The following is a 17,327-nucleotide window of genomic DNA, read 5'->3' as shown; positions in this document are numbered from 1 at the left end:
TCCCATTGTGGCTCAGTGGTTAATGAACCTGACTAGCATCCATGAGGACGTGGGTTCAGTCCCTGGCCTTGATCTGTGAGTTAAGGATCTAGCATTGCCATGAGCTGTGGTATAGGTCACAGAGGAGGCTCGCATCCCACATTGCTGTGGCAGTGGCATAGGCCGGCAGCTGCAGGTCCAATTGGTCCCCTAGCCTGGGAACCTCCATATGCTGTGGCTGGGGCCCTAAAAAGACCAAAAAAAAAAAAAAAAAAAGAAGAAGAAGAAGAAGAGTAGAGAGGGGGAAAAGACCAACTTCTTTCTCCTTCTTGGGCAGAGTCAAGACTGACATACTTAGATCCTCTTTGACCACACTGGGTTGTTTTTGTTTTTTGTCTTTCCTAGAGCTGCACTCTCAGCATATGGAGGTTCCCAGGCTAGGGGTCTAATCGGAGCTACAGCTGCCGGCCTACACCACAGCCACAGCAACACAGGATCTGGGCCGAGTCTGCAACCTATACCACAGTTCACGGCAATGCCAGATCCTTAACCCACTGAGTGGGGGCCAGGGATCAAACTGGAAACCTCATTGTTCCTAGTCGGAGTCGTTTCCGCTGCACCATGTCGGGAACTCGTGGATTCTATTCTTGAGTGGTCATTAGCTTACAGGAGTCTCCCAAACTCCCTTAAAATTCCCTTTTTGTCTTTAATCCCCTGGTGGGATTTCTAAACTAATTAATTATGCTACTCTAGACCTATCACATTCCCATGCATATTGATAACATAGGACTGGGAAACTATGTCTGTTTTCATCATAATGCTTCACAAGTGTATCCACACAAGATGAGGACTCATAGTTGGCTTAGAACTGAGTCAAGAAAACACTTATCAAGGTTATCACAGAATTTTTCCAATGGCAAGATCTTAACAGAAAATCTCCTGTGGTGTTGCATAAAGTACAGGTATGATATTGAAATGGAAATTATTGTTTTCTGTTCTTTTGGAGTTTATTAGTGTAAATTGGTCTTATGTTGGTCTTGGCTATTATCTTGAAAAATCACAATGAACAAAACAGTCTTTAAATTCCTGAGGAAGGATCCATGGCATCCCTTTTAAAAAGTCCTTCTGTAGTGGTGCTTTTTGTACATAGTAGATGATTGGAATATGTTTCTTGGGTCGGTGACTTCACATAGGCAGCATGAAATAAATGAATATAAGCATGTTAGAGAAGACCCTCATTCTCTGGTCACTGCATGCCTCAGAACCTAGGGGACTGGTTTTGTTTATTTATTTTTGTCTTTTTAGGGCCACACCCATGGCATATGGATGTTCCCAGGCTAGGGGTCGAACCAGAGCTACAACTGCCGGCCTACACCACAGCCACAGCAATGCCAGATTAGAGCCGCATCTGTGACCTACACCACAGCTCACAGCAACGCTGGATCCTTAACCTACTGAGTGAGGCCAAGGATCGAACCAGTAACCTCATGGATGTTAGTCGGGTTCGATAACTGCTGAGCCACAACGGGAATTCCAGGTGACTGGTTTTGTCATAGTCTACAAGCCCCTGCCTTCTTCCCAACCTTCTTGCCATTCACTCTGTTTACCCACACTGACCTCTGGGGCCCTCAACCACCTTCCACCCAGACAATCCCCTCTTCCCTAGTCCGTGGCCTGCTGTCCCCTCCCACATCTTTCAGGTCTCTGTTCATATGTCATCTCCTCAGGCCTTCCCTGAACACCCCACCCTCTTTGTCACATCCTAAAAGAAGAGCTTTATTTTCCTCAGAGCACTGAATTCCCTTAGAATGCATCTTGTTTATTCAAAGTCTTCTTTTGTCTTTATTTTTTTTTTTTTTAGGGCCGCACCCATGGCATATAGAGCTTCCCAGGCAAGGGGTGGAACTGGAGCTGTAGCTGCCAGCCTACACCACAGCCACAGCAACACCAGATCTGAGCTGAGTCTGTGACCTACACCACAGCTCATGGCTACGCTGGATCTTTAACCCCCTGAGCAAGGCCAGGGATTGAACCTGCTCATGGATGCTAGTCAGATTCGTTACCACTGAGCCACAATGGGAACTTCTAATCACAGTCTTCTTGCTTGTCACTCCCGTTATCCAGGAAGCTCCATAACAGCAAAAACTTTACTGTCCTGTGGATTTTTGTTTTGTTTGGCAAGGTGTCTCTGTAGTTCATTCTAATTTATAATAAAAGGACAAAAAATTTAGAGGAATTATTTTAAAACTAGGGGGGATAATGGGATTACAATTTCTTTCCAATTACTTTTATTTCTGCCCTGAACTCATCTCATAATTGAATTCAAAGCATTAAATCACCTTAATCTATTGATGGGACTTTTTCTGACTCCTGTGGATGGCACAGTAATATTTCAGGGGAAATTATCTCAGATATATCTTCATAAAATTTGAAATGTTAATAAGTGTTTCTTTTCCTTCCAATGAAAAGGTGAAATTCTAATTAAGGTTTTATTTCAGGACTCTTTGTTGAGAAGCTTTTTAAAAAATGTGCTTATGCATTGAAAATTAGTTTGGCAATAAGGTTATCGTCCACAATTTTTTATGATACATATCAAGTATTTCAGATTACTTTAGATGCTGAGGGCACATCTTGAGATGGCATCGATAAGGAAATGGATGAGTGACACCCAGTGAGAAAGGTGGAGAGTAACACTGGCACCCCCTTTCTATGAAGAAATATCAGGACAGCTCTTCCGAGAAGGGAGAAGATGGGGGTGGACATCTTGGCTTGGAAGCTAGGTTGGGAAGGGTGGCCTGGAGAAGGAACGGAGTGTTGGAGAGGCTGAATTGCCTTACGATTCAGGAGATCTTGCCGCCCAGGCCCTCTGTTTTTGTCAGAGGCCTGGAACACCACGTCCCCCTCCCTACAAAACAAATAGTGCCTCTTTCTTCCTCTGCCTCTGCCGAAGTTGCCCTTGTGGAAGTTAAAGTGACTGACTCATATCTTAATGGGAGAGGGGCAAAGATCATATTATTAACAAGGAAAAAAAAAATACAGTCTTGCCTTTCTTTTGTTAACATTCAGAATAAGTATGTCCCAAGGATTACTTCCTCTTATGCTGTGCCTGATTCTTTAAAAAACAATAAATTACAAGGGAACAGAGTTCTGTTAGGACTGACTGGTAATGCAAAATATTCCTGTGGATATGCCATTTTATTCTTTGATCACATAATGATTTTAGGCAGAAGATTTATTTGGATAGTTTTGGAGTTCAAGCTTTTAAAATTTTCATTAGGCTCCTAAATTTCTGTGCATATTAAGTCAATGGAATTATAAAATTATGCAAGCCTTGAGTCACTTAGGTGCCTTATTAACAACAACCTCTCGAAGTTCCCCTCATGGCGCAGTGATTAACGAATCCAACTAGGAACTATGAGGTTGCGGGTTCAATCCCTGGCCTTGCTCAGTGGGTTAAGGATCCAGCGTTGCTGTGAGCTGTGGTGTAGGTCCCAGACGTGACTTGGATCCTGCATTGCTGTGGCTCTGGCGTAGGCTGGTGGCTACAGCTCCGATGAGACCCCTAGCCTGGGAACCTCCATATGCCACGAGAGTGGCCCAAGAAATGGCAAAAAGACAAAATAAATATATATATAAATAAAACCTCTCAGGACAACTGTGCAAAAGCCAGAGAAACAGGAAAAAGCACTTCGGAGAGAGCATAGTGGGCAGATTTTTTTTTTTTTAATCAAAGTATAGTTATTGAAATGTATTTTCTAGAAAATATTACAGATGCTGCAATGGAAGTCTTATGGTAGTATTTGGGGGAGGCAGGTTTTTCATGGTAATAGGATTATGGCAAAGATACTGAGCTCTGGAAAAGATTTAGTTTAGCTCTTCTGCTCATGAAGTGCATGAACCTCAGTAACTTCCCTCACAGTAGGTATCAGAACACTCTTCTCAATGTAGAAAAATAGATCTCTTGAGTAGTGGTCACTTAAAGCTTGTTTCTGGGGAACACACCCTGACTGGAGGCATGAAAAGACGGGTTCAGGGCTAAATGAACTGGAGTTACTGATAATGCTGAAAGGAGTCTAAGAGAAGGCAATTGAAAGTTTTGAGGATGTGAAGTTAATTTCTTTTCTGCTTTTCTGCCTATAACTTTTTGTTTTTATTTTGGCCTTGTTACGTATTGCTTATTTAATTATTTAACAATGGCCTTTGAGTTGCTACAATTACCATCATCATCCTACTCGGTGGTTCTTGCCTCCTGGTGTCCATACTCTTGCGTGGCTCACCACACACTGAGTAGGGCTGACCTGTATAACCGAGAGGTTATTGTGAAAGTAACTGGGCGTGACTCCCAAAGCTGGATTGTAAAGACATTGTACTTGTACCTTGTTCTCATTTGAATTTCTTGCTCTGAGGGAAGCCACCTGCCATGTCATAAGGTCCCTCATGTCACCCTGTGAATTCCACATGATGAAGAACTGAGACCTCCCACCCCCAGCCAACACTGACTCACTTGGAGGCTGATCCTCCAGCCCCCGTTCACTTTTCAGAGAGGTGCGGCCCTGGCCAACATCTTGATTGAAACTTTATGAGATGCCAAGCCAGAATCACCAGCTAAGCAACTGCTTCTGAATTCCCAATCCAGAGAAATCATGTGCGATAATAAAGGTTTTTGTTTTTTTAAGCTGCTGTGTTATATAGCAAGAGGTTGCTAATATACTATCTAAATAAAACACTGTCTAACATATAATTATACCTGTTTATCTTGCCTTTATCTATGTGCCTCTACTAGAACATAAACTTCAGGATGGCAGGATTTTTTTTTTTTCTTTTTGTTCATTGTGGAACCCTGAGCACCTAGAACAATTTGATCACCACAATCCCCTGAAATAAGTACTGTTATCATCTCCATTTTACAAATGGAGAAACGGGAGCACAGTTAAGTAACATACCCAAAGTCATGTCATCAGACCCTAACAGTTTAATCAGAACCCTGCACTGTCCCACCTCTCTGCATGCTGTGGTGGTTATTATTGGGGGTACAAGGTAGATTAAGACATGATCTCTGGAGTTCCTGCCATGGCTCAGCTGGTTAAGAATCTGACTAGGGACAAAAAAATAAAGAATCTGACTAGTATCCATGAGGATGTGGGTTTGATGCCTGGCCTCACCCAGTGGGATAAGGATCCCGTGTTGCCATGAGCTGTGGTGTAGGTTACAGACACGGCTCAGATCCCACGTTCTGTGGCTGTGGTGTAGGCTGGAAGCTCTGATTTGATCCCTAACCTGGGAACTTCCACATGCCGCAGATGTGGCCCTAAAAAGGTGGGGGGAAGACATGGTCTCTGTTGTCACACAGTTAACAGTCCAGTTGGCAAAATGGAATACGTATCAGATAAACTACCATGCAGAACAGAATGTCATCAGTGCACATGAATGTGTGTTGGTCATCAATGGGTAACACAGCCCCTTTCTAAGAAGAATGGCGACCTGTGGTTCTTATGCTTAGGTCTGTGGTTTGTGCTATGTTATACTCACCATCCACGCCACAACTAATCAAAATAAAGATAATTTCCTAAGTCAAAGGCTGACAACTATACTAGGGAGCAAGCCAAGGGGGAACCTGGTATAAGGACTCTGAGAGGCCTGTGTGAGTGCGGAGGTAGAATCCTCAGCACTCTTATGACCCCATGTATCCTTACCAAAAACTCCTGTCAAGTGGGGTAACCTGAGCAAGTCTTTAGTCTTTATAAGCAGAAAAGATTCCTCATATGTTGTAAAGGACAAAGTCCTATAGAAGTTGAGGGGGATCAGAGGTTACAGGAAGGTGAGGATTGGACGCACGTGCTGCTGCTGAAAGAAGAATATACTTTAATAATCAATAGATGGTTTAGAGATCAGAGTTCATTATAATTACAAAGCCTAAGCACTCCAAGTGTACAGAAAAATAATTGGGAGGACACTTCTCCTGGGGTCCCTTGCCCTGTGGTTCTCTTCTCTGGGTGCCCCTTCCCAATAAAGTCTTCTGCTTTGTTAGCAGGAAAAAAAAATTGTAAATTTCACTTTGCTTGGTGTTGATTATTTTTTTGCGTACTGAATGGATGTGCTTTATTCCATTTGCAGTATTTCAAAATTTTTTTTATATTGAGTTGTTATTACCACAAAATCCTATGTGTAGTTTTGACTAGAAATAATACAAGAGGGCATTTCTCAATCCATAGCTCAAGAACCTGCAGTGATTTATAAGCTGTTTCAGGTGTCATTAAATGTGGTCATGGAGTCTGTTTCCATTTCCTTTTTTTTTTTTTTTTTCTTCTTTTTAAATTCCATATGGCTAAAGAAAAAGCAGCAAAAGGAACCAGAAGAAAATAAGGGCGGAAAAAAAAATTCAGAGTATCTGCCGTTATGACTTTCAATTTGAGTTTCATCCTGGAAATGACTGCTTTTTTTTTCCCCATCATGTCTGAATACATGACACATTGTCTGGCAGGAGGAATGTGGGGAGGGAGAGACCTGCCTCATTCACCCATTCAACCAATGTTTGACACCTTATTAGGTGTCTGTGATTGTGCTCCTTATGGTGTGCCCTCTGGTTGGGATTTCTTGTTCCTTGTCCACATGCTAAACTCATTTATCCTTTGAATTGAAGCTTAAATGGCCTCCTTTTGGACATGTTTCCTCACCCTACAAGTTATTTACTCTTTTTACTAGAGTCTTGCAGCATTTAACCTCTCATGCCTTTGTAATATGTATATGTGTCTGACGCTTCCCATCAGACCGAGCACTTGAAGTGTAGGACCCATTCCTCTTAAATCCCTTCATCCGTACCCCTTCACACTAACCGTAGTATCTGACACGTGGGAGTTGCTCAGCAAATGATCGTTGGATAGGTAATGGTAGCAGCATTTACGATAACTTGTTCATAAGTGTGAAAGAGGGAATTCTGCTTGTGGCTATGATGAAGTGGGATACTGAGGCTCCCACTAAGAACAACTAGATAAAACTCCATAAGAATGGTATGCTAATTTGCAGGCATGCCTTGAGCCCAATATCCTGTTTGTTGCTTTTCCTCCGAGGAGAGTTGCCTAGATTTTAAGCTGCTGAAAACAGAACAGAGTTTTTGGTATTCTCATGTCATAAAGGAGACAAAAAATTGAGTTTAAACTTGCCGAAGAGGAGGGGCTCTAGCTAATATCCAGTCTTTCAGTTGGAATCCATGGATATTGAGCCTCACAGTGGCTGTAATTCCCCTGAAGGAGGCTTCAACTATTAATTGTATGAAGGTGATCTTTAGGACCCCAGCTGCCTACCAGAATCTTTTCTAGAGTAGAATGACATCAGCTGGAGCCTCCGAAATGTTTCTTACACAGTGTCTGGTATTTGACAATTAAAAAAAAAAAAACTACCAGGCATAACAAGAAATGGGGCGGGGAATAAATAAAAATAGACCAAAAGGTGACCCAGAGATTAGAATTTTAAGAAATGAACTTTAAAACAATTGTAATAAGTTCAAGAATATTAATAAGATTGAGAATTTTACCAGACACAGAAACTATAAAAATACAAACAATTCTATAACTGAAAACTCACTGAAAAATTATGCACTCAATAGCTAGTTTAAACAGCAGATTTGTTAAAACTAGAGAGTAGATTAGTAAACCAGAAAGAACAAGATTATAATAGGGAGAACTGAAAGTATTAAAAATATGGAGAAGAGCAAAGTGAACATATTGGACATGGTGAGAAATCTATTGGGCTTATCAGACACAACTTAGAATAGATTTACAAGGAGATCCTGCTGAATAGCATTGAGAACTATGTCTAGATACTCATGTTGCAACAGAAGAAAGGGTGGGGGAAAAATGTAATTGTAATGTATACATGTAAGGATCACCTGACCCCCTTGCTGTACAGTGGGAAAATTAAAAAAAAAAAAAAAGAATCAATCAACAAAATGAGAAGATAACCCCTTGGATGGAAAAAATTATAGTAAAAAAAAAAAAAAAGAAATCTAACATATATGTAATTCGAGTCCCAGGAAGGGAGAAGAAAGAAAATGGAGAAGAAGCATTATTTGAAGTGATGATGGCTAAGAACTTTCCAAAGTGACCCGTGGAAATAAGCCACAGATTCAATAGTTACAGTGCATCATTAGTAGGATTTAAAAAAAAAAAAAAATACTAGGCATATCGGTGTCGAACTACTAAAAACCAAGACAATCTTGAAAGCAGCCACCAAAGAGCAACGACAGCTGATTTCTCAATAAGAATGATGGAAGCCAAAACAGTAAAATTATGTCTCCAAAGAAAGATAAGCTGCCATTCTGGAATATTGTATTTGCAAAAATATCCTTCAAACAGGAAGGGTGTATAAAGACATTTATAGAAAACTAAGAATCAGGGGAGTTTGTAGTAGACCTGTGCTTAAACATCAAAGGGGTTCATTCAGGCAAACAAAATTATTCCAGTCAGCAATAGAAATGTAAGAAGGAATAAAGAACAACGGAGAAGGTAAATATGTGTTTAAAATTAAACAAACAGGAGTTCCCGTCATGGCGCAACAGTAACGAATCTAACTAGGAACTATGAGGCTGTGGGTTTAATCCCTGGCCTTGCTCAGTGGGTTAAGGATCGGGCATTGCTGTGAGCTATGGTGTAGGTCGCAGATGAGGCTCGCATCCCACATTGCTGTGGCAGTGGCATAGGCCGGCAGCTGCAGGTCCAATTGGACCCCTAGCTCAGGAACCTCTGTATGCTGCAGGTGTGGCCCTAAAAGGACAAAAGACAAAAAAATAAAAAAATAAAAATAAATAAAATTAAACATTGTGCAAAATAGTAATACAACAATAACACAAAGTAAGGGAAGTTGAAACATTGTAATATCCTAGCCTTGTCTAGGAAACAGTAAAAATACTAATTTATCTTAGGTACAAATAAATAGTTTCAATGTTGTAATTTTCAGGGTACTCACTCTAGAAATAAAGTTAAATATGTAATTAATAAGCTAAAAAAAATGGGATACCAATATTTACTAATCCAAAAAGAAGACAAAAAGGGAAAAAACATTCAAACAAGTATAATAGAAAACAAATATTAAGATGGTAGATACAAGCTACATCAATAACTACATTAAATACTAATGGAAATATTCCAAAGACAGATTATTAAACTGATTTTAAAAAACGAAGCTACTTGCAGAGATCCTGCTGTGACACAGCAGCTTAAGGATCCAGTGTTGTCACTGCAGTGGCTCAGGTTGCTGCTGTGGCATGGGTTCGGTTTGATCCCTGGCCCAGGAACTTACACATGCCATGGGCATGGCCAAAAAACAAACAAAACCTGCTTGCTTATAAGGGTTATAACCATTTTGGAAAAGTGTTTGGAAGTATCTGCCAAAGCTAGACACATCTACGCTCTATGACCCAGCAATCCACTTCTAGAAACATACCCACTAGAAAGCATGCATATGTGCACCAGAACGTGCAAGGGATATTTATAGCAGCATTGCTTGTAATGACCACAAACCAGAAGCTACCAAACATTCATCAACAGAAGAATGAATAAATTCATGCAATACTATATAACAATGAGAAAGAAGAACCTATAGCTGCGTACTGCAACATAAGTGAATCTCATAAAAGTAATGTTTATTAAAAGAAGTCAGACGTAAGAGTACATACTGTATGCATTCATTACTATAGAGTCCAAAACAGGCAAACAAATCTATGGTGTTAGCTGTTAGGAGGGATTACTTCTGGGAGTGGACCAAAAAGTTTTGATTAGTGATCTGTTTCTGATTATTATATAGGCATGTTCATTCTATGCAAATTCACCCAGCATATATATGATTTGCACATTGTATGTTGTATTTCAATACAAAGTTTACTTTTTAAAAAGTGTCCCAGTAGACTGGTACCAGGACACTCCATGGATAATAAAATCCATGGATGCTCAAACACCTTATTGAAAATGGTGTGATCCAGTCAGTCCTCCATATCTTTGTGTTTCACATCTGCAGGTACTGAGAGCCAACTGTTACAGTGAAGGTACTAGAACTGGCAGGAAGATCAATTATATTCCAGGATATAAGAAATGTTGCATGCTTCTAGCAGGAAAAGGTGAATACACTGCAAAGGGAGTGTTTGCAGATGCTGAAGGGATGATAAATTAAGGTATTTAAGGATGAAGAAGAAATAGGATTCATTCATTCATTTAGCAGAATATTTTAAGTCCCTGTTATGGTCCAAGAGCTGCTTGAGGGGTTGGGAATTCAGAAATAAAGCTCAGCTCCTATTTTCAGAGAGGTTACTGTGTCTGGGGAAGGGCACCAACATTGATAAGAATTGATAAAAGCTACAGTATTTTGAGTACCTTCTTTGTACTAGGCACTCTGCTGGGCAGTTGTGTTGCTTCTTGATGTTCATAACAATCCAAAGAGGTTATTATCCTTTTTTTTTTTTCCCGAGGAAACATGGGTAATAAGTTGTTCAAAGTCTCACCACCAAGATAAAAATAAAAGTTGGGACTTCAAAGCCATGTTCCCTCTGGCCAGTGAAATCAAGCTCTTATATGGCCATGGATGGAGGCTAAGAGAAAGAACTGTGGGAAGAAATGGCAAGTGGGAGTTAAATCCCTGTGGTGCTGTCTTAGAGAAAGTGGTGTGGATAGATGGCCTGCCTCTCAAAGGAAGAGCAGAGAGTAATGTTTGCTGCTCTGGAAGTGGATCTGGAGGAATTAAACTCTTTTCCTCTGGGGAAGGCCCAGACTTTCAAAGAAGGCAGCGGAGGTGTCCAGTGAAACTAAGATGGCTGAGTACCATTTCTCAGGAGCAGGATCTAAGGGTCTGCTCCACAAACAGATTTTCGACCAGGCACCTTGTTTTCAGGCCCTCCCTGAGCCCTCTCCCTCCAAAGTGCTGGCCCTTCCAATTCCTGGACCGTTCTAGACTTCCTTGCGTTTTTAAACCTTGGAATCATACTGCAGATGTAATTTTATAGTGAAATTTTTTAAAATTACCATTTTATTGTGAGCATTTCCCCCAAAGCAAAGTGCTTATTGCTAAAATATCCCTATACAACTGCCTTTAAAGCCACCATAATGGGAAATGTCTAGATTCCTACCAGAGTTTCAAGCCAAGGTAGTCACATGTGTAAGACAAGTACTTATAAACAGCAGGGGCCGGGGGTGGAGGGGGGGGGCAACCCTGTATGTAAAATAAATCTTATCTTGGCACACCTATCCTCATGCTAGTATATCTTGGGTGGTTTAAAGACTAAACACAGCAGTATGAGGCCAGGGAAAAACACACATGGAGATAATTTTAAGTAGCCTATTGTATTAATTAGGTTATTGATTCAGCTGCTCTAAGGATGACCTGAATGAACAATGACTTAACGAGGTAGAAGTTTTATTTTCTCTCCCATTATAATCAGAGTGTGTCTACAGCTCCGTTTAGACCCCTAGCCTGGGAACCTCCATATGTCGTAGGAGCGACCCTAGAAAAAGGCAAAAAGACAAAAAAAAAAAAAAAAAAAGAAAAAATACAATCGGAGTGTGGTCTGTTGGCCTCACTTAGGATCCTTTCATCTTGTTGCTCTGTTATACTTAAGCCGTTTCCATTGTTTATAGGATTAAAGATGGCCAACTACATTTTAGCCCATGGGGAAGAGGAAACATGGTCCAGGGATTTCAAGACACATTTTTGCATGTTTCACTTCTGCTTACACCTCATTCTCCAGAAGTTACCAGAAGACTGAGACAGTCTACCACGGTGGCTTGTACTCTCTGCTGTACAAGAAGCTGAGGTCAAGTGCTAGAGACAACTAATGGTCTCTGCCATGTTCTGAGCTTCGTAAAACTGAGGTTGTTGAACTTAGACTAACATAGCAGTCTGTTAAATTCTGATCTTTATAGTAACCCATTCTGTTTATATTAAAATTGTAAATCACACAGACACTTAAAAAAATAAAACTGGGGGAGTTCCCGTCATGGCTCAGCAGAAACGAATCCGATTGGGAACCATGAGGTTTCGGGTTTGATCCCTGGCCTTGCTTAGTGGGTTAAGGATCTGGCATAGCCATGAGCTGTGGTGTGTTGCAGATGTGGCTCGGATCTGGCATTGCTGTGGCTGTGGTGTAGGCTGATGGCTACAGCTCCAATTAGGCCCCTAACCTGGGAACTTCCATATGCCGTGAGTGCGGCCCTAAAAAGCAAAAATATAAAAAATAAAAATAAATAAAACTAAGTAAAATCTTAGGGATTTCCTTTATACAGACCTAAGAGAATATGGAAAATTAATGCCTGATATTCTCTTATTCTCTGAATTCAGTAACATCTTTGGATCCTTTCTCCATCTGGCCAGTGAAATCAAGCTCTTACAGGTCTACTTTTGCTTCTAATGCTAACTAATGAAATTCCAGAGCTGAGGCTGAAAATGTACACATACACCTTCATAATGTACAGCAGCAAAAGATAGAGATGGAGCTGACTCTCTACCGTACAGCAACAGAGGAAGCGAGACGGTTCCATTTCATAAAACTAGTTCAAAGAATCTGCTTTGGTGAGGTGTTAACATTCACTAGAACACCAGTCTGGTTTTTTTGTGCAATAGGAAAACTTCTCTGAGTATTCATAATCCAGAAAGTTTTCTCCTCTGTTCTTGAAAGTATATTTTGAATAAAAGGATCTTGCAAGACTCTTAAGACTTCTTTTTTTCTCTCTTACTTAAGACTTCTGAAATGGAATTGTTATTATATACTGAAAAGATAACCTTGAAATTTCCTGCTGTGGCTCAGCAGGTTGAGAACCCAGCTAGTATCCATGAAGATGCGGGTTTGATCCCTGGCCTTGCTTAGTGGGTTGAGCTGTGGTGTAGGTCGTTGATGCAGCCCAGACCGGCGTTGCTGTGGCTCTGGCATAGGCCAGCAGCTATCGCTCTGATTCGACCCCTAGCTTGGGACTTCCATTTGCTGCAGGTGTGGCCCTAAAGAAAAAAAGATAACCTTGAAAGAAACTTGTAATTCTGATTGGTTGTCTTCTTGATCGTTTATTGCCTTGGTTATTACCATATGTAATATGCTATAATTTATGTCTAAATTCGTAAACAACCCAAAGACTTATAACTGTGTTCTGTCAAATCAGAAGAGAAGTAATGGCCCATTTCTCTTTTCCCATGTGTACAGTGGAGAAGAATTAATTCCTGTCACACCAGTCAGTTTCTCATTTTAACAAAGACCAAGAGCCTTTTGGCTAAATTAATAAGGCAAATTGCCATTCTTTTTTCCTGCGAAAATTTAGTCTCTAATATCTTTATGAATTCATGAAATTCTTATTCTCAAGTTATTTAACAGGTTCCTCTTTTTCCACACAGGCTGCCCTTCATCCACGTGGGTGCAGTTCCAGGACAGTTGTTACATTTTTCTTCAAGAAGCCATCAAAGTAGAAAGCATAGAGGATGTCAGAAATCAGTGTACTGACCATGGTAAGGAGCTTTTTCTTTCTTTCTTTTTCCCCCACAGGTCAGTAGAGAGTGTTCACTAATGTCTTTTTAAAAAATGGATTTGTCAAGAGTTCCCACTGTGATGCAGTGGGTTAAGAAACCGACTGTAGCGGCTCAGGTGGCTGGAAGCCTGGTTTCGATCCCCAGCTCAGTGCAGTGGGTTAAAGGCATTGCCACAGTGCAGCATAAGTCATAGCTGTCGCTAGGATTCAGTCCCTGGCTTGGGAATTTCTATTTGCTGTGGATGCAGCCCAAATTAAAAAAAGAAGTAAAAATAAAAAAGGATTTGTCACATCTTATTTTTACTTTGGTCCATATAGTAAATGGGTAGTCACAGGCAGTGGGATTGGGGTAAAGCCTATTGGACAGTTGAAAGACAGTTGTTGGAGAGCACTGTCCAAAGCACAGTGAGAGAACCATAGCAACAGCAGTGTCTATGTAATGTGAGGGCTCCGTGTCAGGCACTGTTTGTAAGCACACAAGATACTTTAACTGGCTTTAATTATTGTAGCAAACCTATCAGGTAGTTTATTATTAGCCTCCTTTTATCAAGAGAATAATAAAATTAGCTCAGTTATTTCTGCAAGGCCACAGAGCCAGGATTCAAACCAGGATGTGATTTTAGGACCAGTGTTCTTAATCACTGTGTTATTCCACCCTGAAAGTACTGTTTCAGGCATGCGTGTGGGCAAAAGTCAGATTACATGGAACTATGACGTGAGACTGTGGTAAAGAAGTATACCATTAAAGAAAAATGAGAACAAGGCTACATTTGCTACCTGATGTGCTCAGTAGTCTCTGGGAAATATATTTATAACTTCACATTGTGAAATATGTTAAATAAAAATGCCTTTTTTTTTTTTTTTTTTTTGCTTTTTAGGGCTGCACCTCTGGCATATGGAGGTTCCTAGGCTAGGGGTTGAATCAGAGCTGTAGCCGCGGGCCTACGCCACAGCCACAGTCACGCCAGACCTATACCACAGCTCACGGCAACGCTGGATCCCTAACCCACTGTGCAAGGCCAGGGATCAAACCCATATCCTCATGGATACTAGTTGGATTTGTTTCCACTGCACCACGACGGGAACTCCAAAAATGTCATTTTTAAAAAGGTGTGTTTGGGTGCTCTTTATATATTTATTTGGCTGTTTGGCCCAAAGTCCATTCTTGTTGTTAAGCTTCTAAAGCTTAACAACAAGAATGGACTTTGGACCAAACTAAAATATGGTATGAGCTCAAACTAAAATATGGTATCAGCTAGCATTTTTTTCACCTGAGATATCTATGACAGTGAGATGGGAGTCTTTGATTATTTTAAGGAGCTTTTTATTATTGTGTAAGATCAAAAATTCTCTTATTTTCATTAAATTTTGTCTTAAGCATATAACACTAGCATTTAATCCTTTACCTAAAAAACATAATTTCTGAAAACCCACCAATATAACATTTTGGAAGAATATCAAATTGCATTAAGATGATTTAATTAAAATCATATTCTCTTGCTATAGAAGGAATAAATGTAGCATAGGAGTTTTAAATCCTGTGAAGTGCCACGTCATGCTTAATACATACTTATTGGTCATTTTCCTTACTTGCTAAATGGTGTTGAACATTGGCTCTTTGAAAACAAGACATTTCCAAGATGCCGATACAGTTTCATGCCAAGAAAATTGACTAACAGGAATTTTGCCGATCTTACAAGATTTTTTCAAATGTTGTTTCCCCCACAGGTATTTTAAAAAAACCCACTTATATCAGGTATACTTAGACATAAACACTGATTTCAGTAAACAAAATTATATTGGGGTCTCAGCCAAGAAAAGACATGTTCCTTACTCAACTAGCTTGTAATAACAAGGTCAGATTTGACTGTCCAGCTTAAAACAATTAAGCAACTGCATAGTATATAAAGGCATAATTAATACTTGTTGACTGATCTCCTCTACAGCTAAACTGTAGTTAATTGTATTTGCTGTTTTTCTTTAGCAAATGAAGCCAAACAAAATTGAAAGCACCCAGCAACTTAGACACCTGTTTTTTTTTTTTTTTTTTTTAAGCTTATTTAGGGCCGCACCTGTGGCATATGGAAGTTCCCAGGCTAGGGTCAAATCGGAGCTTTAGCTGTTGGTCCACAGCCACAGCAATGCAGGATCTGAGCCGCATCTGCAGCCTATACCATAGCTCATGGCAATGCCAAATCCTTAACCCACTGAGCGAGGTCAGGAATGGAACCCGAGTCCTCATGGATACTAGTTGAATTTATGGCTGCTGAGCCCCATGATGGGAACTCCCTAGAGGCCTGATTTTTTATTATTTATTTTGAAGTCCATTGACTCTTATTTATTCAAGTTGGCTAGCCATTTAGGAATTTAAATTATATACAGATTTGCTTATAAAGTTTGTCTTGTGTCTAAAGACAAATATGCCTTTTCCCCCAGTTCAAAGTTTATAAATTCTGTTTGTTTTAGTGATTTGATTTTTAAAAATTTCTCACACATTTCTGATAACCTCACCACTTATTTGATAATTGTTTTTTGTTTTTTTGTTTTTGCTTTTTAGGGCTGCACCATGGCATATGGAAGTTCCCAGGCTAGGAGTCGAATTGGAGCTGTAGCTGCTGGCCTACGCCGTAGCCACAGCAGCGTGGGATCTGAGCTGCATCTGCAACGTACACCACAGCTCACAGCAATGCCAGATCCTTAACCCACTGATCGAGGCCAGGGATTGAACCCGAATCTTCATGGATCCTAGTCGGGTTCGTTAACCACTGACCCACGAAGGGAACTCCCTATTTGATAATTCTTTACATTTGGAAATACCTATTTCATTGATGAGTCAGAAAATTAGCTAAAATTTGTTCATAACACTGTTACTTTTTTGGCCAGGATGGTGTTTTGGTTTAGAGCACTAGGTGGACATGAATTCAGTGTTTGCTGTGTATAATGAAGGAAAACCATAAAGAATACTAGGATGTTTACATCTGGATTAATAAATTCTTTGCAGCTATACAAAATCCTATCTGAAACCTCTAGTTAGGGGTATAGGAAAATAAGTGACGTTACTTTTTTTGTTGTTGTTGTTGTTGTTGCTATTTCTTGGGCCGCACCCGCGGCATATGGAGGTTCCCAGGCCAGGGGTCGAATCGGAGCTGTAGCCACCGGCCTCCGCCAGAGCCACAGCAACGCGGGATCCGAGCCGCGTCTGCAACCTACACCACAGCTCACGGCAATGCCGGATCCTTAACCCACTGAGCAAGGGCAGGGATCGAACCCGCAACCTCATGGTTCCTAGTCGGATTCGTTAACCACTGCGCCACAACGGGAACTCCGTGACGTTACTTTTTGAGGGCTTAAAGCTATATTTAGAAATATTCCCAGTGCTTTGTGCTAATTTACTTGATGTTACTTGTCCTTATTTGGGGATACTGTTATTATTCATTTAGGAAAATAGTTGTGAGAGGCTAAAATTTTTATTTTGCAACATTTACCTTTGATTTAGATATTATCATTATAATAGGACAAATAAATATTGTCAATCTTTCCTTCTTGTGATCTATGTATGAGTTATGTCACTAGTCATGAAAAGTATTAAAGACTCAAATTATATCTCAGCAGGTAGCATCACTGGTAATGCAGTGTAAAGAAAAATTGCTTGAGTACATGTATTCTTCAGGGACTTATGCTGTCATTTGTTAAAGAAAATAAAAGTGTGTCTTATTTGCCTGACATAGTAATTTAGTTTATACAGTATTTACTTAAATTGCAATGTTAAAAATCAGTGAAGTTCCATTAGCTGCCATAAGGCCAGAGAAAAGAATGAAAACCTTATCTCTGAACACTTAAGCCTAAACTATAATCTTA

At 40.2% G+C, this 17,327-nt stretch overlaps 1 protein-coding gene across 1 annotated transcript in view; it reads left to right on the top strand.

The window, feature by feature from the left end:
• CD302 (CD302 molecule) overlaps window positions 1-17,327 on the top strand; it is a 30,957-nt gene that overhangs the window by 3,439 nt on the left and 10,191 nt on the right. The window contains 1 exon segment of the mRNA NM_001110425.1: window positions 13,339-13,449. Coding sequence (NP_001103895.1) covers window positions 13,339-13,449 — 111 coding nt within the window.

The sequence above is a fragment of the Sus scrofa genome, chromosome 15 (assembly GCF_000003025.6).
Source record: "Sus scrofa isolate TJ Tabasco breed Duroc chromosome 15, Sscrofa11.1, whole genome shotgun sequence".
Taxonomy (NCBI): Eukaryota; Metazoa; Chordata; class Mammalia; order Artiodactyla; family Suidae; genus Sus; species Sus scrofa.
This window is presented reverse-complemented; position numbering and strand designations above follow the sequence as displayed.